At 36.2% G+C, this 27,153-nt stretch overlaps 1 protein-coding gene across 7 annotated transcripts in view; it reads right to left on the bottom strand.

Moving 5' to 3' along the window:
- The window catches only part of CBLB (Cbl proto-oncogene B), a 137,579-nt gene that overhangs the window by 22,802 nt on the left and 87,624 nt on the right, over nt 1–27,153 (bottom strand). For all 7 annotated transcript variants that reach the window (XM_065061376.1, XM_065061386.1, XM_065061401.1 and 4 more), the window contains exons 6-13: nt 26,568–26,689; nt 24,369–24,506; nt 22,744–22,831; nt 20,315–20,446; nt 16,060–16,263; nt 7,505–7,690; nt 4,852–5,217; nt 2,193–2,287 (exon numbers count right to left, since the gene is read on the bottom strand). In XM_065061376.1, the coding sequence (XP_064917448.1) occupies nt 2,193–2,287; nt 4,852–5,217; nt 7,505–7,690; nt 16,060–16,263; nt 20,315–20,446; nt 22,744–22,831; nt 24,369–24,506; nt 26,568–26,689 (1,331 nt within the window). The remainder of the gene's footprint in view (nt 1–2,192; nt 2,288–4,851; nt 5,218–7,504; nt 7,691–16,059; nt 16,264–20,314; nt 20,447–22,743; nt 22,832–24,368; nt 24,507–26,567; nt 26,690–27,153) is intronic.

Raw genomic sequence — 27,153 nt, 5'->3', positions numbered from 1 at the left:
AAATCATGCTAAATATTATTTAAGTTACCTTTTTGAAAGTAATTGTTGTGGTTGGTGGAAATACTAAACTTATTAAACTTGCTATTTTTGAAGATTTTTCCCTCCCCCCCACCCAGCTTCTCCACCTATATATTGCCACACAATATTCTAGATTATTGAGGTATTTTCTAGTGGCAAAAACACCAAAAACACCACGCACAAAAAGAAACCAAAACCAACCAAAAACCCAAACCTTAATTTGTAATAAATTTAAAATAGACATATTAATGTTTCAAGAAGCAACATACAATGATCAGTTTTTAATTTTAACAGCCATTCCTCATGAAGTTTTAGTAGTTGTTAATTAGATAACTTGAACTTCTTACCCATAGGTTATATATTGATACTTCCGGCATTTTAAAAATCAAAATTTAAAATGTGCTGCATATTTTTAAAAAGTTTTGAGTACAAAATCAAACCAGAACTGACAGTTCACTTTCTCCTGAAAAGTCTATGGAGTTCAGTTTTAGCAAACAAAGACATTGATTTGGCTGGAATACATCAGTTTTCCACTCAGACAACTTCAGTTAATAAGGACTTTTCTTTTGACCAAGCTACAGTCACACATTCTTGCTTTGGACTGGTTTGACAGGGATTTTGTGGCTGCCCAGATTGCTACAATATCCTGTGGGCTTTCCATTCAACACTGTTTATATATACATTGTACCTTGATTCTAGGCTACATTTGCAGAAGTCCAAGTAATAAAAACAGATTTTCATGAAGCAGAATGTGTTGTTTTTTCAACACTATGAAAAATAAAAATAAGAATCTTCCTCTCTTCAGAATTCAATTTACTTCGGAATAAGAAATTGTTTAGTTTGTCTATCAGAGTTATTGCTTTTTCTTTCTGACTGACTCTGTGTGGAACATCCAATGGTTTTCATTGTATCCTGGAAGGAGTAGTCAGTCCAGGAAAACCATCTATAAGGGGACTGACTACATCAAGTATCCAAATGGTACTCCTGTGATACTTTGCCTCAATCAGATTATATCACAACATTCAATTACAGAAAGGTCTGGATAATGTTCCAAAATTTGCTTCTGAACTGAAAGTAAACATAGAGAACTTCAATCTGGCAATTGTTCCACTGGAACACACGTTGCTGAATAGAAAAGCCAATGATCCACTGCACCTTTATTCTAGTGCTCAGAAAGAGAAAAAACAGCATATTAACATCATGTTGAAATTTGTCTTTTATGTTATTGCTAACTGAGCAACAATGGAATGTGTGGTGAAGATACAGCAAAATTACACAATAATGGGTAAATTCTTGTTATTAATATGTACTGACTGTCCAATTATTTTATTTAACAGCAAAAATCACAGGGAGTATATTGTAAAGAACCTGTAGAATAACATCAAATATTGTGATAGGCTCTGATTTCCTTACAAAAACACAAAAAAATTGACTAGTTCATAGCACTTCCAAGCTTTCTATCTTAAGCATCTCTTGCTCTGCAGAAAATCCTTGGTTAATAAGAGTGATTCATCTTGGTACCAAATAAACAGTCACGTTACTGGAAGACTAAGAGTAGTCTGCAACTTGAAATGACAAAATTTCCCAAACCATATTCTGGAACTCAGGGATGTTGACTCCATTTAAAGTGGATATAAAATGGTTTTGTTTGTTCGTTTTTCAGCCACAACAAATAAAAGATACTGGTGTGAACCCTGGACAAAATTCGATGTATATAAAGCCTAGAAAGTATGACTAGATTAGGCACAGAATACACACAAATCGTGCTTTTTACCCTTAGCACTTTCCTTCCAATCTCTTCATCTCCTGCAATAAACAGCTCTGATCACACTGCTGTAGTAACAGAAGCAAAACCAGAGTCTCTGCTCCCACTGCAAAATGCCTGGGAACAAGATCTTCCACAATTTATTCTCTCTTCCTATAAAAATGTAATATGCTCAATTAACACTAGAACTGCTCCCACTTAATCTACACAATTGACGTTTCCTTTGTAAACCCACATTAAAGTTCACAGAAAATGCATAACTAAGTTCAGTTCATTTTCTTTCCTTCTTTCTTTCCTTCTTTTTCTTCTCTCTGTCTTTCTTTCTCCTATGTTTCTTTTAGCACCAGAGAATCAGTGCTATTATCTAACATTAATTAACACATTTCTTTCACAGATGAAGTTAACTTACTTTATACTAGGGCTGACGGACGCAGCTGGAAGAGGGGGTGAAAGCCGTGGAGGGACATCATATTCTTCATTTATCAGATGACCATTTGAAAAGACCTAAAAATTGCACAAGTGTTACAATGTGTCTCTCCTGCTGTTTATTATTACAGACGTTCATCAACTAGGTATTAAAAAAACAAAACAAAACAACAACAACCCAGACCTTGAGAGGACTATGGGTAAAGGCTTTTCTAGGAGTTCCAACTACAGAGCTGCTATCGGAAGTGAGTATTTTCATATCTGCTTCAGCTCACCCCATTTGGGGGCTGCAGGACACAATAGCCTAAAACTTCACCACAAGAGGAAGTTCCACATCTCAGTTACTCGAGGGACTACTCGGTTACAGCTGAACTGCTTGGGGGAAAACTAAGATTTCGAGATTGCAAACGGATCAAAGAGAGAGAGATAAAGTACAGTGGGAAAACAACAGGTACAGCATGCTAAACATGTTAATGCTTTTTAAAACTCTGTGATTCAGTGCCTGCCAGAATCCACCCCCTACCTGCAGGACTGTCTTCATGATTCTTGGCTTTTATCAACAGCAAAAATATTGTATTACGATTGATACATGAATCAGGGATAAAAATTATATGTTTCCCTTGTGAATGTGCATACAGCCTGAAACAACAGTTCAAAGTTGCTCCATTTAACTGAATGGCTTTAATCTATAACCTGAAAATGACAGTTCAAACAGCATTTGACTAAAGAAATAAATATGTATCCTCCAGACTACAATGGCATTTCTGCACTGAGTGGTTATTCTGATATGAGAAGCACTCATTCCAACACCTTCAAGACTGCACCAGACCACAACTGGAATACTATCTGAAGGTACAATTGAAGATATAAACTCAGTTCCATGTAAAATCGGATGAAAAGCTGTAGCGTTTTAAACAGCAGCATACTTTCAAGTAAAATTTTGGTAGTTTGCCTCTATTACAATAAAATGACATCCTAATTATATATAGTATCCTGAACTTAAGTATCTTTCATCATATATGTCAATGTTCTCTACCAATACTTAATGAATTTCAGTAACATACTTTCAAAGTAACCACAATATATATTTTCAAAAAAAAATTGAGATAGAAAGGTTGAATAGCTTGTGACCTTGGGAAGAGCAAATGGAGAGAAAAAAGTGATGATTTCTAACTACAGTGACTTAACCAGAAATCCACCCTTCTTAGCACAAGCTATGCAGTCTTCAAGCAAAGAAAAGAAGAGCAGTTTTGAGTTAATAACCTGTTCTATGAATAAATTACTGAGCTGCTTTGATAAAACTGATTAGAGCAGAACTAAGAATATTTTCTTAGGCGGCCACCACTTGATCTGTTTTCAAACCTAAGCCTCCCCAATTGTACAGTCTTGCAAGTTGTCTGAAGCTGTCTAATGCCAGAACTACTCTTTCCTACAGTGTACCCCGCTCCCCCCAGATATCATCAATTAACACACAGAAACAATAATTCAGTCTTTCTGATAGAAGAAACATCACAGTCATAGACATATATTCTATTCGCTGCAGCCAAGGGCAGGCAAACATGTTCCTCCTGTGGGTGACAAGCAGATGCCCCCTAACCAAACCAAGCTGGACAATGAATGGAAAGGCTGCAAGTGACAACTCTGAATACCCTCAGCACTAAAAATGGATTATTGGACATGACACTGGACATTGGTCCAAGAGAAGTCAAAAGCTGCTATGGACAAATCAGAACAATGCACAATTCCATCAGCTGGAGTTCTGATTTAAGTACAGAAGGGGAAAAAATCAGGTACAGATATAAATGAAAAAGAAGAGTTGCAATGCTCACTATCCTGAATAAGGTTTAAAGTACTGATAATACCAAATCAAACAATGCAATACTGTGGTTGTGCCACTGAGCACTTTACTTCAAAGATGCTGCTATTATAGCCAGTGCTAAAGATACAATAAGTGATTCTACATTTAGCTTGGCTTTGGATGTATTTGTTTCCTCTTTCTAAGGTCAAGGCAGGTTAGATCTTTTCCATTAGAGTTTACTGAACATCATGACTAATTTAATGCTCTTTTGAAAAGGATGTTTTACTGACGAACAAGACAAGTGACCTTTAGCATATTTCGTTTTTATGTTAATGCACACAATATATCTGACAATTTAACTATAGTCATATACATCATCTGTACATATTGCATAAATTACAGACTGAATAGGTTACTAAGTCCTCACCTCATCTATGAGATAGGTAACCAGAACACCTATTATTCTATCAGCAAATGGATAAACAGTTTTGACATAAGACACTTCCAAAGTGGACCTGACATGCTATATAACTCTATTAGAGCACATAGTGCTGTATTATTATCAGGCATCAACTGTACGGATAGTTTGCTAAAAGAATATAGCAAATCCAGAATTTTCTCTCCAAGCCATTTTATGATGGTTTCATGCTAAAATTGTAACTTCGACCCTCATGCACTGTTGCTTTACAAATTACAGCATTTAGCAAACCATTTATTTATCGCCAGCTTATTATCAAGCAGCAACAGGAAAGATTTGGAAACACCAGATCAACACTGACCCATATAAGCGCTACGTAAGAAAACGCTGCAAGTAGTGATTCAACACATTGAACTCATTCCATACCTTGGCACCTTCCACAGGCAGCTCGTGACGTCTATGTTTCCTCATAAATCCTGGATCAGAACTTACGCGGTTGTGCCTTCCATTTATGTTTGAAACTGCAGTCAGTCCTGGCTTGGGAGAAGCGTCACTCCCTATTCGACATCCTACCAACTGATTTGTCCCAAACACGTCTCTGGGACACCAGCCTTCGAGGGGCATCGGCTGGTCTCGGGAAGGCACACTTTCCGGATGATGCAGGTGTCTACTTATCCTGTTGTCTGGTGGAATTGGAGGGGGTCTCTCTGGTGGGGGCGGTGGAGGATCACGCAAGGGAGGTGGAGGTGCTGGCAAAGGTTTGTCTTGTTTCCTCACCATACAAGGAGAAGACTAAACAACACAGTAAGTCAGGAAAAAAAAGAAGTTACATATAAGCATGCATACATCTCTCATGATCAAGTCTGGCTTTACCATGTCTAACTGACATATTTTCAAGGCATCACACTTGCCAGCAGGTTAAATGTTAATCTTGTCTTCGCATTCTGCAGACAACCTGGTTTCTCTTCAGCATCCCCCCATTTCTGCTGTTGCCTGAGTAACCCAAGGAAGGATGTGGATGGGAGAAAACAACATCAACTGCAGCAAATCTATCTGAACCGTAATTTTTTTTCCAGAATCCTTTGCTTTGATCCTCTCAATCACTCATTTAGCTGCTAAAACAAATTCTGAGGAATGTTTGGAAAAAGCTGAAAACCAAGTTAACAAAAAAAAAACCAAAAAAAAAACAAAAACAAAAACAAACAAACAAACAAACAAAAAAACACCCAAAAAATATATTTAGGTAGTTCTATAGCTTCTAAGAGCACAAATCCAACAAACCCGAAGTATTTTCATTAGGAGCGTATTACTAACAGCATTTTACAAAATAGCATTTGTGCCAGGTCTTTATGAAATGTTTTCCTTATACCAGCAGCTACTGTAAGAAACACAGGGAAAATTATTTCCCTTGAAAGCTGTTAATTTTCATGGACTATTGTAAGCTTGCATATTGTTACCACTTGATGAGATGAAGGACACAAAAGTTTTTAAAGTAAGAATAGTATCTGCTCTCACTTCATGGGTTAGCCCACCATTACTCTTCAAGCAGCCCCTCAACAGGTTACTTAGATTGAAAAGAAAGTTATTCTACCTGCAGGTCTATTCATATAAATAAGACAATATATAAATAAAAGTGTTTAATTCAGCTGTTAGTTAAGAAATATAGTTATTTTCACAGTCAAAGAAGGAACATAATGGCTGGGTCTAAACTTCTGTTATAGCTTACAGTTATACTTTTCCATTTCAGAAAAAGAGAAGAGGTTTTTTTCAACTGAAGCAGTAATCTCAGCAGGACTAAACTGTCTTCTTTTATTTAAATATGATTTTTTTTCAAGTATGAAATTATTCCTGTTCCCCCATTTTATTTCCCTTGCACCTGCATTTTTTTTTTTCCAGGAAAAGTTTCAAGGAAAACCACACAATTTTCAAAATAACATCACCAAAAAATTAAAGCAATATTAATGGTATTTCTGATGTTCTGGTTTTTTATAAGACATTAACATTGTGAAAATACACTACTGTAAAATTAATTTTTAATCGATGTGCCAAATGTTCAGCATGTATTCTCAATGTGTTATAAATTGCCTTGTATGAAAAGTAAAGAAAGAAGCCTAAAGAAACTATTCACATTTCTATTTTTTCCTGTAAACTATAAACCACTAGAATCTTAAAAAGAGGTTGATTTTCAAGCTGGCAGTTAAAAACCTGACAAAATAAATAGGGTACTTCATGCTAGATTATTATGAGTAGACAAGTTTCAAGTCATGTTTTGAACTTGAATTTGAATTCATCATCTAAAAATGAAAATTTAAATCTAATTCCCTCTCTCTCTACAGCAATCACAACAAAATGATCAATAACAGAGAGCAACAAACATAGCGTTTTTTCCTCATTCATGCTTATCCACTAAAAAAAAAAATCATTAATTCTTTAGTATCATTAGTTTCACAAAAAACAGCATACAATTGATTAGCTATAGAGTCATTAATTTATTAGCTATAGAGCCATTATTTTTTTCCCTTGAAACTTATGTATGCCAATTAAGGTTTTGAAAGCAGGGTATCTGCACATATTTTTCTTGTAAGGGTAGTGTGGAAATGGAGCATAAATAATCATCAGAACACAACATATAATTTAAATGAGATGATGACTTTCAGCAAACTTTAACTTGTACTTATTTTCATGAATTGGGGTTTATTACAGAATTTATCCATCACAGCAGTGTCTTTAAAATTCTGAACATAACCAAGTGCAATGGAATCATCAGACAAACAGAGGTCACATTTGACCAACACAGGCAGCTGTAAACATCTGACTAAGGTATTATGCAAAGTGACAGGCACTCGCCAAAGTCAACTGAGGGAGATAAGAGATGTAATCAGTGTGGATCTAATCTAAAGTTTTTCCAAGCTACAAGGAATTGAAGTTCTTTTGCACAGAGCAAACTCCTGAAAAATACACACGGAAAGTTTCATAATAGTCTACCTTCCAAAACAAAATAGCAAGCCCACCTTAAAACCAACCAAATACAATTTCTCAATATTCGTATATAAAGAAATAATGATTCGGTAAGACCTACCTTTGGTGATCCAGTTGGGCTGGCACACGGTGACCGTGCTACTCCTTTCTGAATAAGATCCAGCCGAGGAGGTACAGGTGGAAGACTAAGATGTGGGATTTGCAAGGGGTCTGGAAGTGGTTTTCTTCTTTGTGCAAGAGGGGAAGATCCTGGGGAAGTCACTGGTGAATTCTGCCTCTCATTGCACTTAAAGACAGAAAAGAAAATACTACTAGTATTTACCTGATGGACAAGTATACAACTTCCTTTCCATGACTAAAACATTTGATACTTGACAGGTATTTACTAATAGTCATTTATCAAAATGAACAACATGTTACTCTTAATTATTAGATGGTATAGGTGCTCAGTTTAATGGTTACTGAAAAAGAAGGTAACAAGTCATTTACCTCAAAACTAAGATACATGCTAAACTGTGATGAAAATAAAAGAGTATATATTCCGGGAATTTGATTAAAAAACAAGCAATCATTGCCATACAAAAGGAAACAATCATTAACATAGATCTTTTACTGTAGTACTGCTGCTCCTGATGACCTTTTTATTCGTAGAGAGTACTCTATGTAAAATTCTATACCTGACTTCCAAAAGCCAGATGCTTATGATATTGCCTGTTCAGTCCATTTCCAAATCATAAAAAACGGAATGCATGTGTCTTCTGAAAACCTGCCAATCAAAGTCCTCAGCAAGCCAATCCTCGAAGCAGTAATTTCTGTCCTCATTTGTGTGCTGATTTACAAAAATCATTTTAGGACAATCCAGTTTATCTTTTTAGCAAATATTAAACTAACGGAACACACACCTTGAACATCCCCTGCAAGTGACAAATGATGATATTTTTTTTCATGACTCGTCCTCTCAAATTCTTCAGAACCAAAGATTTCAATCAAAAATGGGCTCCACCCACTTTTGCAACAAGTTCCTGAACCCCATCTGGGTAGGTTTTCACCAAAACAGTTCAGTTGCTTGCATAAATCAGTTAGAGTTACTTCTGAGAGCCCACTGTATTTGTATCTGCGCAGTGTACACAGACTTGGATGCTTCTGTTGTTCTGTGCTTTCCCTGACTGCAGGCACGAGTAGCTGGTAGATGTTCACACCAAGCACCAGCCTCAGGCCACTTGTGCACTGAGGCATCCAAGAATTGTCGCTATATAACTTGCCCATAGAAGCTAACAATCTGCCATCTTCTTAGGCCAACCATATAAAATTGCTCACAAAACTGCACTAATCTCTAAGTTAAATCACTTTGATGAAAATGTTTCCACTCTTTTCATAAGATTTTTCTCACCAATGCTGTACATCCCACAGTGATGAGAGGGATGGGACTAGGAAGTTCTTTAACAAGGTAAACAAGTAAACAACATTGCCTTTCTTTACATATAGTGACTATGCTATAGAATCTGAAAACTTCACAAATTCTAAAGGAGAACCAGGAAAATAATCTAGTGTACTGACTCCTTACCCTATGCACTACAGCTTAGTTTAATATTCTGTCCTATATGCAACTGGAATTGCTACCGGATTTTCTTCAAAAATAGTAGTTACCACAGTACTACAGGATAACAATGCAAGAAAAAAAAATGAGACAGAGAAGTAAGTAGGTTTTGAAGAGCTAGAAGGCTGACGTTCAGTTCCATTGCCAGAATGATATTTTTGTGATACGCAGGGTCTTACCACTTGGTCTACACATGCAAGATCAGTGTCATAACTACACATGCCATTTCAAGAGACTGAGCAACAAAAGATTCATGCTCTTCATGGCTACTAGAAGCTTCTCAGTTTCTTCTCTCTATAAAGAAGTGGTCACAATGTTCATATTAAATGGCTTGAATACAGCTTGGCTTGAGTAAGTTTCCTTTAATTGGTGAATGTCCCAGACCTTGACTGGATGCCCATGATAAATACATGATTGTGAGGTGCTTGGTCTCTCTGAACATTACAGGTAGTTGAATAACTAAGCTAGATATGTATCTTGCAAGCATGCCTGAGCAACCTTAATTATAAAATCATGACAAACTGAATGTGAGCATCTATCAGTTAAATAGCATAATAAACCCTGTATCATTTAATACCATTAGTTTTAAAAGTTTGGTTGTAACTCCATCAAGCGTTCCTAAAACCCAAGAGCCATGTAACATAATACATTCAATGCTCTCGCTTCAGTATCAGAAAGAATACTAGTTTATTTCCCAAATTATTTGAACAGAACAAAATAGGATGTCTCTTGTCTCCAAAAAGATACAGTTATTTCAAATAAATGAAAGTGTTGTATAATAGTGAGTCTTCATATTTGAGGTGTTGCACAACATACTGTACCTCAGTCAGAATACCTAAGAAATAATCCTATATATATAATAGGAGTAGGAAACAAGGAATGAGAAAAATAGAAAATACTGAAAACAATGCACTGGACAGGAAGCATGTGTTTGGAATTTAAGATGTTCAAATGGTCATGCCACCACATTAATTAACCTGACTTCCACAGGGCGTAACCTGACAGAGTCTAAAATGTCACATTGTGTGTAGTTATGTGAATCCACAGCAAAATGAACACCGCAGTGACAGCATTTTAAGAATATCCATCACTGTTGCTCTATGACAACCTTCTCTTATACAGTTCTGCTCTGCAAGATGATATGCTCTTCCCTCAGTGAGCCCACTGGTGTCATCAACGTGAGCATTCTTTTTGCCTGCCGCAACAACAGTCCAGCTCCAGCAGAGACAGAAACCATGGAAATATTCACATTTAAAAGCCACTCGACACTGATGTTATTTTCAGATTTATAGAAATGAGTGGCTGACACACCTAATATCTAGTATGCAATAACAAACACTAGAACAATATGAAAATTTATTTTAAAATTCCATATTCTTAGAATCTGACAGGAGATTAGTTTATATGATAAACATTTGGTTCCATATATACTTGGTATTTAGCGATCTCTACCTATCATATTCCATGAATGGTAAATCACAACTGCCAAAAACAAATGGAAATTTTTCCAAGTCTTAAGCATGCAAAAAGACTTCCATTCAAGCTTACATCAATGCCTTCTTTCAGAAGAGTAAACAGTTCAGTTACCTGCACTACAGTTGCCTACAGCCACAATGCTATCAAAGCACGTTGTGGCCCCAAAGGTTTCAAAAAGAAAACCAATGATGGCCAACAGGTTAAAGAATAACTTACGGGGCACGAGGAAAAAAAAAAAAAAATAGCTGATAGCAAAAGCAGTTTCTCTCCCCTATGAGAAAGCTTAACCCATGTCACTGCTTGGTGCTGAAGTAAGAGAGAATGCTTTGCTGGAAGAAACTTAAAAAATACAATTTATGTTTAAATCTACTGAAAACAAACAAAGCAAAATATTCCACAACAACAAACAGGTTTTCTTCAGCCTTCAGTATCAGCTTGGCACCACATCCTCATTATAAAGAACCCCATATTTTTCCTGTCTGCCCCCCATCCAACCTGTCGAGCTGCATCATTTGATGTTTGTTGTCAGCTAGGCCAACAAGACGGCTGCACTTCATGTGAATGCCAGAGCATTAACAAGCGCACAAACACCTACTCTTTTTGGCAGACTCCTTAAGGACCAAGAGATTTAATGTTTTTTCTGTTTGTCACCTACTTCACCTATTTCTGTGTATTTTCTGTTTGCAGGGAATAAAGCAGCAACGAGAGCAGCACAGTAACAAAAAGATGAAACAAGCAAGCGATTAAGACACAAACAAATATAAATGAACTGGCAGTGACAGAAGACAGCCCTTCAGCGTACAGAGGGGCCCTGCTGCAACACACAGACCTGTGCAATAAAGATGTAATTAAGGAAAAGAACACAGACTCCTCTGTAACAACACGGATTTCATCTGGCTGGGATGGCTGCTGCCAAGGGAAAAGCAGCTGTGACTTACTTTGCAATTGTACTGCAAAGCAGACCACACTTGTGTTATTTTAACAGATGTATTTACTACTGGGATATACTCACATCAGTTTGCTCCCAGTGGTTGTGAATCCAAGAACAAGACTGCTTCCGACACTGACAACAATTCTAGTGAAGGTTTTTATGATGTAAATATCAGCAGTCAGGCTATTGAATCAACAGTTTTAGTCTCAAATGCCCTTCTGCAAGACAGGCACATATGAAAAGCATACTCAACATAAATCCTAACAAGTGACTGACTGAGGAATATTATCCTGATTGTGTTCTGCTGGAGTGAACTCAGTAATTTCAAATTGCGTAATGAGACATCTAAGAAGGTCTAAGCTGACCTATACCAGAAGTGGACTTTTCATTTCCAAGTAGTTCCCTAAAGTATATTTATTTATAATCAGGTGAGAGTAACTCACATATTTATTATTTCTCATTAGGATTAATTGTGACCTAGACAGATTAGTATAATCTGGATTTTAAAATTTGTATGAGGATATAAAGTTATATCAACACTGATGTGAACATTTTTTACATAGACAGGGCTTGTTCTTTATTTGAGCTTTCCTTTGCTGATCCAAGAAAATGCACATGAAGGAGGGAGAGGGAGCTAAGGCTGTGAAAGTCAGCACCACACTGCCCAAAGGAATCAGTAAAATACATTTCAACTAAGAGAGGCACACTGCCTCCCAGCATTTACGCCTCTTTCAAATACTAAGCAGCTAAAGGACTCTTCTTGTATGGTATGATTTTAATAAATTCCCATGAACCAGGTGTAGCATTAAGAAGGAAGTGAATTGTATTATACATATGAATTAAGAATGTACAGCTGAAAGGAGTACCTGGATACATATTTGAGTCTTTTTTTTTTTTTGTTACAAATTCCTGTATTTTATATGACGAAATTCTTACTAGATAAGAAACACTTTTTTTCATTAACAGAAAAAAAAAATAAAACACACAGTTTAATAATATGGAAATGAGGGAGGGAGTAAAAAACATAGTATCGTCCCATATTTTGAGAACCAAGGTCTTTTGTCATGATTTGTTTGGAATCCGCTGAAGAAGCCAAATCATGACAAACAGTGGCTTTCAGCTTTGACAATTTCCTATAAATATTTTACAGTAACGGTGTGGATCTAAGTCAGTTTTTGGTGCAGACAGCTGGGAAATTAATTCCAGAGAATATGGGAAGTGTCCAGACACAGGTATTATAACTTAATCTAGTTGTAGAAGAGAGCATTTTTAGAGTATGTCACTTCACTTTAAACTGTAGAAAACCTCATGATCTCCTCTAGGCCACTAGGCCTAGATTGCCTTATGATCTCCTCTAGGCCACTATGTTTTCAGGTAATATTATTAAGATCAAACAATCACCTCAGCACTTCTGAAATTCACCATTATTTGCTCTTAACAAGAACTCCTGCACTACGCATTTTCCTTACGTTCTTTGTCTCTTTTTAAGAGAAGTGTATCAAATTACATTGTGCACAAGGTAAAGTGACAGATAACTCTTAATTTGTTGGAACAATGGAATATGAAACATTATGGAATAATAAACATAGTCTGCTAGAGACTTAAATGCCCTCTTTAACAATGGAAAGAGTAATTTTTAATATTTAGCTAAGCCTGTAATCTGCACATTTTTTTTTAATGTGCATTTCATACTGTTGTGCTTGGCTAGCACAAATGGAATAGAGCTGAGAAAAGGAACACTTCAGGCCAAACCTGTATTAGCTAATCCAATACCATGGGGCTGGACATTTCTCAGCAGTAAGACAATTAACAGAGGTTTTGGCACCACTTTTCATATCTCTTTCACAAAAATACTGAAGACAATTTGAAAATTAAAAAGGAATAAGCTGCTTGATGAGGCAGATAAACAGACTGTCTGCAGTGTATTTCTCTAAAGCCTCTGTTAAGGTGATCTGCGGCTGCTGCTGACTCATACACAACACCTAACAAGAATGATTCATTTTTCTTACCGTGTATCCATTTACTCATTCCATTAAAGAATGAGTAAGTAGCTTTGTGATTATTATTTTTCTCAAAGTAATTTCAAGTCTGAGGTCCCTCAGGGATTTAATTCAGATACTACTTACCATTTGTGAGTATGCTTCAGAGACAGAGTGATAAACTGAAGAATTGGTGTTTTTCTGATAACTACATTCATAATTCATACAGGTACAGCAGGAGATTTTTTTTAAAAAAAAGTATCTCCTTTACACTTAAATGACAATTCCAAAAAGTGTTTTTTAGCTTTTCATTTTGTCAAGAAGAACTCACTTAAAAAACCCACCCAGGACCCTTAATCAGTGATCAAACTGACTATGTGTGCTTCTGAAATGAGCCTACTGCAACTATACTTTGCATTATGAATATATTTCCAAGTGCAAGTCCCAAAGATAGTAGAAACCGGTAGTAACAGCTTAGAAACATTTTAACAGTGCCCCTCCCACAAGGCTTTTGGAACAATTAGGGCTGATTTGTATATTTCCACTACACATTGTGAAGCTCTACAGTCACTTGCACCAGGATTTCAAGTTCTTGGAACTTTGCTCTTCCAGCAAGTTTATCATCTCATCTCCCTCCAAGCCAGATATGCCACAAGAAGATTTTCTTCAGTAATACCACACGGTCTTGCCAGGTGATATGAGACAAAACCAGCCCATTTGATTTTCAAGGATCAACAGGTTTATGTTGAGAAAGCATATGATAATTCTTGCAATAAAATAAAAATTAAACAATATGCTCCTTGGGATTACAAAGTAACAACAGTATCAGCAGGACGGCCACAGGAACTAAATTGTCTTTTGTCATGTAACTTCCATTGTTCCAACAAATCAAATGACTACAACACAGCCATTATGCAGTACCATGTTCATATTAACAGCCTTCACAAGAAACCAAAGAAAAATTCAAAAAGACTAAAATCCTACATAATGTCACAGAGGAAAAAAAAAATTTCTTCTAGCAGGCTCTGAAGAAACACTGTTTAAAAAGAAAAACAAATAACAACTAAAAGAAAAAGACAAGGCTGATGAAGGCATTACTAACAAAAAGTATGTATGAATAATTCCGTATTCCACATAGGTGGTGTGGTTAAAAGCATCCGTGTACAACCACTGGTAACAGTTTTAAGAGAACAACAGCTTAAAAAAAAATCACCAAATGACCTGATAATTCAAAGTTTTCAAGCAAGGACTTCAAGAGACTAACAAAGACTGGAAAATGCTGTTCCTGAACTTCAGGGCTAATTAGTAGGTTTCTTTCACTGAACTATGAAATTAATGACATAAAAATAGCAAGCACCAAACCACTCAAGCACTTGGCAGATACTGAAAACAAGACTTCTTAAAGGAAAGCCTATTGTTCCTTCTGTTGATAAAAGCATAATGCAATTTTGCCTTATCATGGAAGCGATAGTGCTATAAAAGCCCATCAATTCAAGGCTATCTCACAGAGGTCAGGCTGCAGACTGCAATTTAAGTCCAGGCAGGAAGGATAAACTGTTCCCAAGAGTAGGCCACGTTGTACTACATATGAAACACAAGAATGATTCATAGAGGTTAGGAAGCATATCAGATGTATGTATATTACCTGACAGAGACTCTCAGGCATGAGAGTGAAACAATCTTGTTTGTTTTTGTTTAAAACAAAACAAACAAAACCCACAAAGCAAAAACAAACAAACAAACAACAAAATAAAACCAAAATCAACCACCACCAAACCAACCAAAAAGACCCATCATGGTATAAAAATGGAAGAGGAGGATGTTACAGAATTAATTCCAAGGCAACTACGCAATCTAGATGATCTTAGGTAAAGGTAAAATACAGAGAATGCACTGTAAAACTCAGTGTTGCATGGCCTATGACAATATCTATTCCAGGCTAAAATACAGTAGTAAAAACTAACAACATAAAATAAACTTTTGTCAATGATAGTGCTTATTTATCAGTGATAATATCTCCTGTGACCAAAGATAGATCCCAGAATTCAACATAGAGCACTTTCAGAACAGAAAACATCACCAAATACAAAGTCACTACGAAAAATCTCAGACATACTTTTCCTGCTAAAAGTACCCAAAACAGAAAATATAGAAAAAAGTCATAAACTCACATGAAACATGATTAAAAGATACTTGTATGCAATACAAATTGGGTTCCAGGTCACTTTTATAAAACAGTAATATTCATAGCCTACTTAGAAACTCAAGTTTAATCCTGAAACATTTTGTGCATGTGCATCCATGTGTGCAGAAAACCAATAATATATTCTATATATATGAAATATTGTGTTCCTTACAAATAAAAGTTCATGGAACTGTCCACATAGTGTATTTTGGACAAGAGCCTCAGCTGGTGCAAACTCATGCTTCCTCCATTATAAACAGAGTTAACTTAGTGCATATCAGCTGGGAATCTGGATTGTTTTTTTCCTCCTACTGAACTTCAGTGTTATCACTGCAATATTGATGCATTTTGTTTTTTCAACCTGAGAACTGTTCAGTGAGTTGCTGAAACCTAGAGCACGAACTGCAACCTCTCATTGATCAAAGTTACAGGCAGCTTCATTTACAAACATATAGCTTTATGTGTTTTACAGCATTTGAAAATTTACCTTTCGGACTGAAGCCAAACGATTCATCATTAAAGACTCTTCTCTATCGTCATCATCATCCAAGTCCAACATGGGCATACCAAAGCTATCAATAATACTGCAGCACCTGGAGTTTTCATCCCTTGGATCAAAGGGATCCACAATGATTGGTTCAGTTCCTTTGATTTCACAGCGGCAGAAAGGGCAGCCTTGGCCATCAGACTCCTACAGGAAGACAAAAAAGTACATAAATTTTTAAAAATAAAACATAGGAGTAATTTTAAAAGTAGGTCTTACATCTTTCTACACAAAAATGCCCTTAACAGGTCTTTAAGAGCTCCTAAAGAAGGACTGGAGTAAACAGGAAACAGATTCACAGGTATTACTACAGTAAATGGTAAAATGACTACACTTTTAACACCGTCTCTCTTCGGAAGATTAAGCTTCACTTACAAATAACTAAACAAAATGCAGCCATTGTTTCTACAAAGCACCAAAATTGTCATTGTCTTAGCATTACACGTCAGGAAGCATCACCTTGCCTTTTAGGATTACCATGTTCCTGTTGCTTCAGAGGAAAGACGGTGAGGTGTGTAGACAGAGAGAATGCATTTTATTATATATCTTTTCTATTAAATATAGAGTATTTATTTTTCATTTTAAATTAGAAAATGCAGATGAGCTGCATATATATATACATACAGAACATCTAAAGCTACATTTTTTACCTGTTTAAGTAACAAACCAGGACTGTACCACATTTTCAATATATTGTGTATAACAAGGAACTATTTTCACATGTTATCAGAAATAAGAATTACTTGAATTTTAATTTCAAAGTGGTATGATGTGTTAAATGATTGTCAAGCAGTCATATTTCCATTCATTTTGTTTTTTTCAGAAATATTTTTCCTTGTCAGAAGTAATCAAAATGCCTTTAAAGTAGATTTCAGACTATTAATAAACAAAAATACCTGAGAAAAGTCTTTCAAGCACTTATAAAGAAATTTTTCCATCAAGAGGCACAATATAGCTTCAAATTAAAGCAAAACGGAAAACAAACCCGATCACCAACAACATCAAAAAAAACCCCATACAGTCACACCCAAAAGAGCCCTGAAGCTTTGAGAGACCAAGGTAATTCAAACTGAATTCAGAAATCACATCGTGTCATATTTGCAGTCAGACAGACAAACAGCTAAAAACATACGAACACAAAAATTAATTCTAAACAACTTAACTCATCCTAAAAGATCATCAAGCAAGCACATCTTTTTGACTTCTCAGATATAAGGAGAGCTTTAATATTTTTCTAGCATTATTTATATCTTGATACTTGCCAGTCTTACCAAAAGATGATTCTACAGTTTGTGGAAGAACTGCATCGCAAGGCCGGATAACTATAAATTATGTCTCCTGACAAAAGTCACATCTATTTGCATGGTGTAGTACTGGATTTTTATTTGGTACAGAAAGATATATGTAATCTACTTTATAGCAGCCTTGCAACCTAATAACAAAGGGCCAGTCAACATCAACTACTACCTCAAAGAGTGCCTCCAAATTATATGGACCTACTGAAGTAAACACTGTCAAGTGAACCGAAGTCCTCCCTTATTAATGCAATTCTTGACTGTTTCATTTTCTAAAAACATCCTTAGAGATGAGGCATGGAGGTTTTCATTTTCAAGGCTTTCCTGTATGTGTGTTGTCAAGTAGTTCTGTACTAGCGGTTTCCTTTCTTTTCAAAAGCACTAAAATTCATCAGAATATGTTGGGTAACCAATCACAGCAGCAGAGACTTGTATTCAACCATATGAACATAACTGAGAAATTAAAACTGAGACCTGAGATCTCTATATTAATACACACATTTGTCTACACCCATAGAAAGATTATTTAAAACACTGAGTAGCTACTGTGAACCTTACAATGCAGTATATATGCCCATATGCTTTTAGAATCAAGTCCAGACACATCATTTTTAGGCGAGAATAGATTTAGGTGCAAGAAAATGACATTTTTCTCCTGTTGCATAATAGAAAATGGGAACAGCTAAATCAAGTCTTATTTGAGAATGATCTCCTTGAAGGTGAAAAACTCTTAATCATCCTTAGTCTTCTAATGCAGATTTGATGTTGCTTACTCAATTTTTTCCTGCTTAGTGAAAACATCTGTATTGGACCTCTTGAGGCATGTCTAATGAGCCATTATGCTGCCAATTAAACACTGGCCCACCAGAAGCTCACAACAGCTGATGCTGTTACAGTGTAATTGTTCTTCATTGCCTCGCTAATTATACAAAAGTTAAATTTGTAATGAAGTCCGATATGTACCTGGCCAATTACAGCTGGTTGCAATGTTCTGATGAAGCTGGATATTTCTGAACATGTCAGTTGCCTGAGCCTAAAATCACAGAATGCTAGGGATTGGAAGGGTCCTTAAAAGATCACCTAGTCCAATCCCTCTGCCAGACCAAAACCACCTAGATAAGGCTGCAAAGGAATGTGTCCACCTCACTACCCGATCATCCAGTCCACACTTCCTCAGTTTAGCTGCAAGGATGCTGTGGGAGACTGTGTCAAATGCTTTACTACAATCAAGGTAGGCTACATCCACTGCCTTGCCAAAATGCCTTGTCGTCCTCTTTCTGAATCCCTAGCCATTGGCCAAAGTACCGAGGACCTTTGCTTCTGAAGTCTCCAATACCAGAGCCCGTCACTGGTACAACACTGGAACATGGGGCTACCGTGCTGTGAGATACCCAGCAATCAAAAGCACAAAGCTTTCAGTCCTTTTGCTTAGACCTTTCAGTTAAGGAGGAAAAAAAAAAATAAAGCTAAAGACCTCAGAATTTCAGATTTTTTTAAAGTGAAAGATTAACACAGTCAGACCTCTGTGTTTGTTATTCAGAATGAAACTGGTAAGAACAGAAAAGTGGCACTCCAGAAATGAGAAATATTGTTCCAGCTCAGCAGCTGCTTAGTAGTGAAATAAATATTCTTATTTGGGTATGTCTAAAGTGGAATTTTCTTAGAATTTCTGATCTGTGGGCAATTTGAAAGATTTGTGTTTGGAGCAAACTCAAGTTTCAGAAAGAACATAAAATCAGAAACTGAGAATATACCTTTTTCAGCAAGCTTTATTGCTAAGGAAAGAAAAATGATACTTCTGACACATCATGATCGTTAGCCAATGATTAGTTAGTTCTTAATTAGGAATGTGAAAAGAAAATCTACAGTACTTTAAGTCTTATCTCAAACATGGGAATGACAACCCCTTAACTGGGATGAACTCATTTAAAACCAGGTCAAAAATGGGCTAGGGTCAAGGGTTCTTTTTACTCTTCTCACTACATTTGTAACCAAAGACTGGTGCCTAACTGTGGAACACAGTCCTGCCTGCGAATGGGATGACCCTTACTTCTCGCCACAAAATACAGAAAGAAAAGAAGAAAAGGGCAGGGAGAAGGAAGCAGAATTGATTCAGTTTGAGAACCACCTATTAGGGGAAAGTCTGAAGTCATAAAGAGGAATGACCTCTGCTTTTAAGTTTTATTTTTACGTCAAATGCTTGTTAACTGTGCTGAACTAAAGGTACCAGTCCTCCCTTTTTCCATGGACTGGTATGCCCATGAAGAAGATGGACAAAACACAGCCACATGTGTCACCAGTAAGTCTCTGTGGTTTTTGGGATATTCTGCAAATGACACTGAGAGACCAGAGTTTCCCCTCCATCCAAACCCTTACCTCAACTACCCTCTACATCTAGATGGCTTAGTGCTTTACATATTATTAACATGAAACACAAGAATCCTAAGATTATATTTCCACGGGCCATTTCATCAGTTGTACTACTGATGGAATCCTTCTCTCACCAAAGACATTCTGTCTCCTTATAAAATGCTGTGTAGTCAGTTACCCTCTCCCAGCCACTACCTGTCTTCTTCATGACCTTTGAATACATCATGAAGTGCCCTGCGTGGCTGACTTGGCACCAAATGCCCAGCTTTCACTGTCTGAGTAGAGACTGTGCTCAGGACAGAGTTTCTACTTAGCAGCAGTCAGCAAATGGTCTTGGCAAGCCTGCAAGTCAAGATTTTAATGATTCCTGGAACTTCATTTTTCACAGATTTTGGTGCACAAAACAAAAAGTTTATAATTTCAAATATGTATGTCCTTGAGCCCTCTGACTGAGTAAACATACACGCACACTGTAAACAAGGATGTAACAGAGAAATCCACCCTCTTCTCCACTAATTGAACTATGACAGTACCTGCCACGCTGTAAGGCAAGAAGTGCACATAAGGTGTCCGCAAGGCTCAATCTTCACATCCTTATCATTCTCCGCACAGATTTTACACAGCTGAAAAGTGGAACCCATTTCACAGTACAATTCATACTGCTCCTGTAACAAAAGAAAGCCAAGGGATTATTTCTTTACTGTGATTTGTTCACAAAGAATAATCCTTAAGGACCAGTAGTGACAAACATTTCTCTGAGTCCCATGTTTTCCAACCAATTTTACTTATTACTCTAGGAAACTATTCCTACTGTTCTATCTAAAAGCCACACTAAAGTTACTGGAACAGCTTACTTTTTGCTTCTTCAAACCTATGATATCTTACAATAAATGCTACAGAAAAAGTTTAAAATATCTGTGCCTATTAGGTTTTCTACAAACTTCTCACATGTAAACATTACTCTGCTTTTCCTTGGTTGCAGAGGAAGATAATGAACACCTGGTTTTAAGTGAGAAATTAAGTGATGAATGGAAACAAAATTTTCTAAGTATGAGTTTAGAACTAACAAAAGTTATTGGATTGAAAACTGACAAGCAAGAAGGCTTTCTACCTACAGCAAGAATGTAGTATGGTTAACTTAAGTAAACAACCGTTGTGAAGGAAGTTCAGCAAGAAAACCCCCCCAGGATAACATGGCAACAGTCATGCACAGATCACTCAGCAGTGTGCATCCTTACAAGACAGACAGGAAGGTATTATAACATCTTCAGAAGGAATAAATAATAGATAAAACTTGAGTCCAGAACAGTTTTCTAGAATTAGGTATTGTTGGGAAACCGGCAATAAAATGCATTTGTGTAGAAATAAAGTGCTTTTATAGTCTTTAAAATAACACATTTTGGAAGCTTAAAATAAGTAGAATCCAGGTCACAGGAAAATAAGCAGCCACTGCTGAGTAATCAGAGGGGAGATGAGGCTAAGAGAAAATAAACACAGCTCATATCTGCAGCTGTAGTCAGTTTGTACTGAAGATGCTTATGGTGGGGCTCTCACAAAGAATCCATTTGCAGCAATCTAGTCCTGCAGCCACTTTTAAACCATCTTTTCATAGTTCAGCCAGCTCTAGCGACAGCTTAAAACCACTGCAGTTACATGTTATTTAAGGCAGCCTCCACATAGTTCTGACTCTGTTGAATTACGATCAGAATTAACTAACAGTGTCCTCATAACTACAAATTCAGAAGCAACTGGATTCATTCAGTGAATTCAAAATAAACATGATTGGCCTGTGAAGAACAAGATAATCACTGAAAATGTCTAAGCTACTTTTCCTTTCCTTGAGGGCAAGTAAGGATATGGGGCTAGAGAATCATTCTGTGAAACACAAATATCTGATATCTCTGCATTACTCTTATTTTAAGACTGGAGGGAAAAGAAGGAAGTCAAGTAAGGAGATGTACTCAGACTTCCCTCAGGTAACCGTTTTTATGAATTCTTTTACTTAAGAAACAGATATTTCCATAACAGTATTCCTGATAATAACAATTATGATAATGAATACTTCTTCTCTAAAATATTTCTGGAGGTGGAATGCACAATGAGCACTGAAAATTACAGAAGATTCTGCAGGACGCTCAGCCTGCTCTGAAGAAACAGCAGAGCATCTGAAACTGTATGGCTTGTATCCAGTCTGATGTCTTTCCTTGAATATATTCTCAAGACTTTCTGTTGTTTTTGTCAGGAAAAATCCTCTACACAGCATACTTAACCTTCTAGTGTTAATTTCAGTAGCATTTTTAATCAAGCATTTGTCTTGCAGTGGCTACTTCATATTAATTGAATATCAAATGTCTGCACATTAATTTATCACATCATCACTTAATCAGACTATAAACACACCTAGATATTTTCATTTTCTCTACAAAGTCAGTCCCTTTAGGCACTTAATTATTTCTGCTACTTTTCCCTGATCTCTCTTTTAATTCGCACAAGAGACAAAGAAGAAAGGAGAAGGACCCTGGAACTGGTATCTTTGTGATACATGAACTATACTTTTCCTCCTGGACCTGTCAAGAAACCATACCATTCCTATTCAGCCTTCAAAACTATAATCTGATCTTCATTTTATTTCTGTATTCCCCTCTGCTATTAACAAGGAAACAGCAAGTTACATAGGCCTGCAACATAAACATCAGAAAAATCTTTTATAACCATTAAGGCATAACTCACTTGGAAGAGGCTTGGAATAAACAAAGCTTTCCAAGACATGCCATCTGCATCACCCCTGGCTCAGGAGTTTAAAGAATTATTATCTTGTTCTTCATCTAAGCCATTCTATCAACAACATATTTTCACTCTTATGAATTCATTTATCACATTTTATTAAAAGCTTGTATCACTGCTAAATGAGATGCTAAGGGAAGCGAAGATTACAAAATAACTGTCAAACTCTGCAACATACCTGGGTGACTTTTATGTGATCATGTGGTGTCGGTTCACATAATCCCGTCAAATCAGGATTATAACTTCGTCCATCTGGAAACAGATAGCTGCATCACAAGAAGACTGTTATAAATATGCAATGTTTCTTTAGCTTTATTAGCTAAATAATACATATGGAATTTCAAAGGGGCAGAATAAGTTAGAGTAGACATTAATTAAAATGCACTGTATTTCCTCAGCCATCTCTATTATCTTTTGGGTGCAACTGAATTGCTACATATGAATTTTGAGACATGCTCAAGTCTATTTATTAAAAGCATAGGAAAGATTTTGACATCACATGCAAAGCTACCACCAGGATGCATCTGAGATTTGGTTAGCAGATTAATTTCTCAGGGTAGCTCAACAGAATATTATTTTAGAACTTCATTTCACAGTGAGCTAATGCTTGCATTTGTTCCTAGTGATCTCTCCACTGCAAGCATCACGACTGGTGACTCTATAGGCTATTTCAAGTAATAGTCTAGAAGGTAACACACATTTGTGTATATCTACATGTGTTATGATATATAATATACACATATATAATATTATGACATATATATTTGTGTATATCATGACATATATAAACCTGTGTACATTATGACAAGAATCTACAATGAGAATCCAAGATGCAGACTGGGGGCATTTCAGTCCTGTGAGAAACTAATAGTAGGTTAAGTGATATTGCAGAGACCATACGTTGTTCTATACTCATATTTATGTTATCTCTAACTTGAAAACAGTTTCTTGAAAGTTGTGTTGCTAAGTCACACTCTGAGAAAGTTATATTTGCATAGGGTACAAAAACTTGACTATGCATTAAATATTCTCAGCTCTAGGTTTGGTTTGCTCAGTTTTTATCAAGCAGAAAGACTATAATTATAAGTGTGTTTTTTATTACAGGTATGAAATCATCATACATGGAAAAAATTACTGGACAGTGGAGGACTGATAAAAATTGCAAGATTGTAAAGGGTTTCAATCTTTTTTTGAGGACTGATCTCCCCCCCCGCCCCGCTCATTATAATCAGGTGGACATATCAAAACATGTATCCCAGTGAAAAGATTCTGACACCAAAAATTTGTCTGTTACTTCAGCTAACTCAGTAAAGATGTACTACTTCTCCCTGCAAACTCAGATTCTCTCATAATGGTAAATCTTCTCAGGAAACTATTAGAACCTGGAAAATGTTCTGGCTGCACAATATATAAAAAAGCAATTACATAGCTTTCAAATCATTGTCCAGAGTTAGACACATGAGTAACTGGCAGTAGTAATTGTTCAATAAGCTTAAGTGCACTTGGGACTCACATTGGGGGCGGTGGGGGGAAGGAATCAGTGTGACAGCTGCCCGATTTTATTTTCTCCTGGAATTTATCTGCTATGAGATATGGCTTTGGTTAACTTTGGCTAATGGAATTACCTGGAAACAAGTGTTTTTCAAATGAGTAGAAAGGATGGTCCTTAAACTCCAAAGGAATGCTAAGCACCATATCCAAATTTTCTGTTTTGAAGATCTTTAACAACCACCCATATAAGCATCAGGAGAACAAGAAAATCAGATTTTCATACCTATGGTGACTATAAGAATTTTTACTTACAATCCTTCCCGGCTGCCATCAATCAAAGCTTGAAACAGAGGCTTATTGTGAGGTATAGTCTGCAATATGTTCCCATCGCCAGTCACGTATCCAATGGCCCACTGTCCCAAGCGAGTGCAACTCAGTCTGAAAATGTAGCTTGATAAAAACAGGATGAATAAAAAGTCAGTGCTAATCAGAGTTCAGCAAAACAAGTGAAGAGAGCAAGGATAGCCTCTGGTTAAGCCACTGAATTAAGTCTCTGAAGTTTTGGGTCAGATTCACAATCCTGCCACGTGTTCATTGTATAGCCTTAAATAAACCTGCATCTCTTACACTATCAGTTCCTCATGGGCAGAAACAAGGTAACAGTAGCACCCTACCCCCAACTATTTCATTTGCTTGCTTTTTAGGTCTTCAAGTGAAAGCTGCACATTCACTGTGAATAGTCCTACTACACACACTTAGCCATGACCACAAACCTTTTCAGGAACAGTGTATTATATTATCAAGTCTCCACAACTACAACACATGCCCTTTGTGCATACACAAAAGGAAGGAGAAATATAAAACATATTTAGATGCAAAATAAAAGTGAATGATGAATAATAAGAACCGCTCTACTAGGAATGTTAATTTTGTGTGTACCAGAGGTGGTGAACAGGACAGAACAAATATCTCTTCTACTTCAGAAAACACAAGATAATACCAACCCAACCTGACTTAAATTTAAGTACTTCTGTGTGTTACAGGTGACAGACAGTAGAAGGAAAAGGAAGATTAGAGACAACAGTATCAGGCACATTTAGTTCTTCTTGCTAAAAACTTGAGGCCCTTTAATGTCAGATACCACCTCATATACAAAAACCTCATTCAGAAAAGCATCCCACAGTGAAATACCACAAACTCAATTTTGTATTATAGAGCAGCTTTTCTTAATTATGCATCAATATTTTATTTCCTTCCAAACTGTTTGAAAAGAGAAATCTTAGCCTCCCTGAAGTCTGACATGGCTCTTATGGACTTCAATGGGGCAAACATTTCATTGAAGTAGTAACTATGCATTTGATCAGGATCGTGTAATTTTCCAGGACTGATTAAAGAAGCGATTTCACTTCACATTTCCTCTTTCACATTCCAGCATTTCACCAACACAATTCAAAAAGTAATTTTCTGATAGGCAATAGAAAGTTATCTTAAAACTAACTCTCTATTTACAAGGAACATAATGTGCTGATAGACTTCTCTAAAAAGTTTCAAAATTATGCACTTTTAGCTACGTATACATGTGATCCCACAGCAAAGTTCGACAACTAGATATTAGGGAAAAAAAGCTTCATAAGTGAAAGCTAAAAGTAGCAAAATAATAGTTAACTAATAAAGGATTAAATCCATTAATGAATTTTTACTTCTCCAATCTGAGTGCAGAAAAAAAACCACAGGACAACAGGAGTGGCATAAACAGTAAAAGTTCAGTTAGAATAATTCAGTATGTAATGCACCACATAGAAGATATTTAAAAACTCTACATGTAATAATATTTAATCTGATCGATTCTTTATTTAGATGCAGAGTTTGTGATACAGAATCATTACTGGCAAAGAAAAAAATGAACACATAAGGAATACATAAGCACTGATTAAATTCATAACTTAAGTGTGCTACCATGAAAGATATTGATGGTTTTTATTGTTAAGCAACAATTCAATGCAACTTTTGAAAAGGAAATTATATTTTCAAATATGCTTTTCAAGAATGCATTGATTGTTGTGCCTAATTCAGAAAAAAGGAAAAGCAATGTAATTTCTTTTTTTTTTTCCCCTGTTTATTTGTACTTAGACTTTCATGTGTGCTAGTATGATTTTTTTTTGCTTCATAGCTATAGAGAATTATGGCATAAAAAAAACAGATCATGGTTGCAAAATTCCCATGTCTTAAAATGTAGAAGTTCAACATTTTCTGAACATGGAGTTCTAAACTTTAGCATTAAACTATTTTTAAAAATACATTTTGATAGAAATAAAATCACAAGTATAAAAACCCAAACTACTACTTCTGATTCACTCTGTTACAAAAAAAAAATTAGAAAGGCCAAAAACTTCACACCTTCAGTATTGCATCGAGTGTGTCATGCAATATAGAAGTATGAACCTGGAATAATTATGTACCTTCTGAGACAGCAAGTTTATTTGGAAAGGAACAATCAGCAAAACCTCTCACCTCCCAGGCTTAGTGCTGTATTTTTGCAGCCTCGCTTTCACTTCATCATATGTCAGGAATGCCATATATCCAGGATGTGTCACAGCTAAGAAGTTCCAGTTCCTTAAGATTGAACTCCATGGCTGAAAAGAGAAGACAAACAATTAAACAGATGCAGCCAGGTAACTACATATTTCTAAGAAAACTCAAGTAATTTTGTCAGAAGAGACCTATTATGTTTTAGCTTCGGATGAAAAATACGCACTTTTGGTTAAGGTCTAAATAGTACAAAAGACTGTCCTGTATACCCAGCTGTGCTACAAGGATTCCTTCAAAAGAATTATTCCAAGAACATCAAGTGTAAATTTTTGAATCTCCTATTTGTAGCTGCATAAAATATTAAACATCATGTTTACTTAGAACCTGCAAAATGCAGCTCCAAGATGGCTTAATAAAAACATAATTAAGCCTATCATTGAAAAGTCCTGAGGCACCTTCACAGTAAATGATAGGTAACACTAACAAATGAAGCCTAAGAAAGCCACTAATTTGAGCTGTTGTTCCTTTTCTTATTGTCTACTACTTTATTTCTTCAGTTACCATAATG

The sequence above is a fragment of the Columba livia genome, chromosome 1 (assembly GCF_036013475.1).
Source record: "Columba livia isolate bColLiv1 breed racing homer chromosome 1, bColLiv1.pat.W.v2, whole genome shotgun sequence".
Lineage (NCBI taxonomy): Eukaryota > Metazoa > Chordata > Aves > Columbiformes > Columbidae > Columba > Columba livia.
Note: the sequence above shows the minus strand (reverse complement) of the source record. Positions and strands in the feature narration are given on the sequence as shown.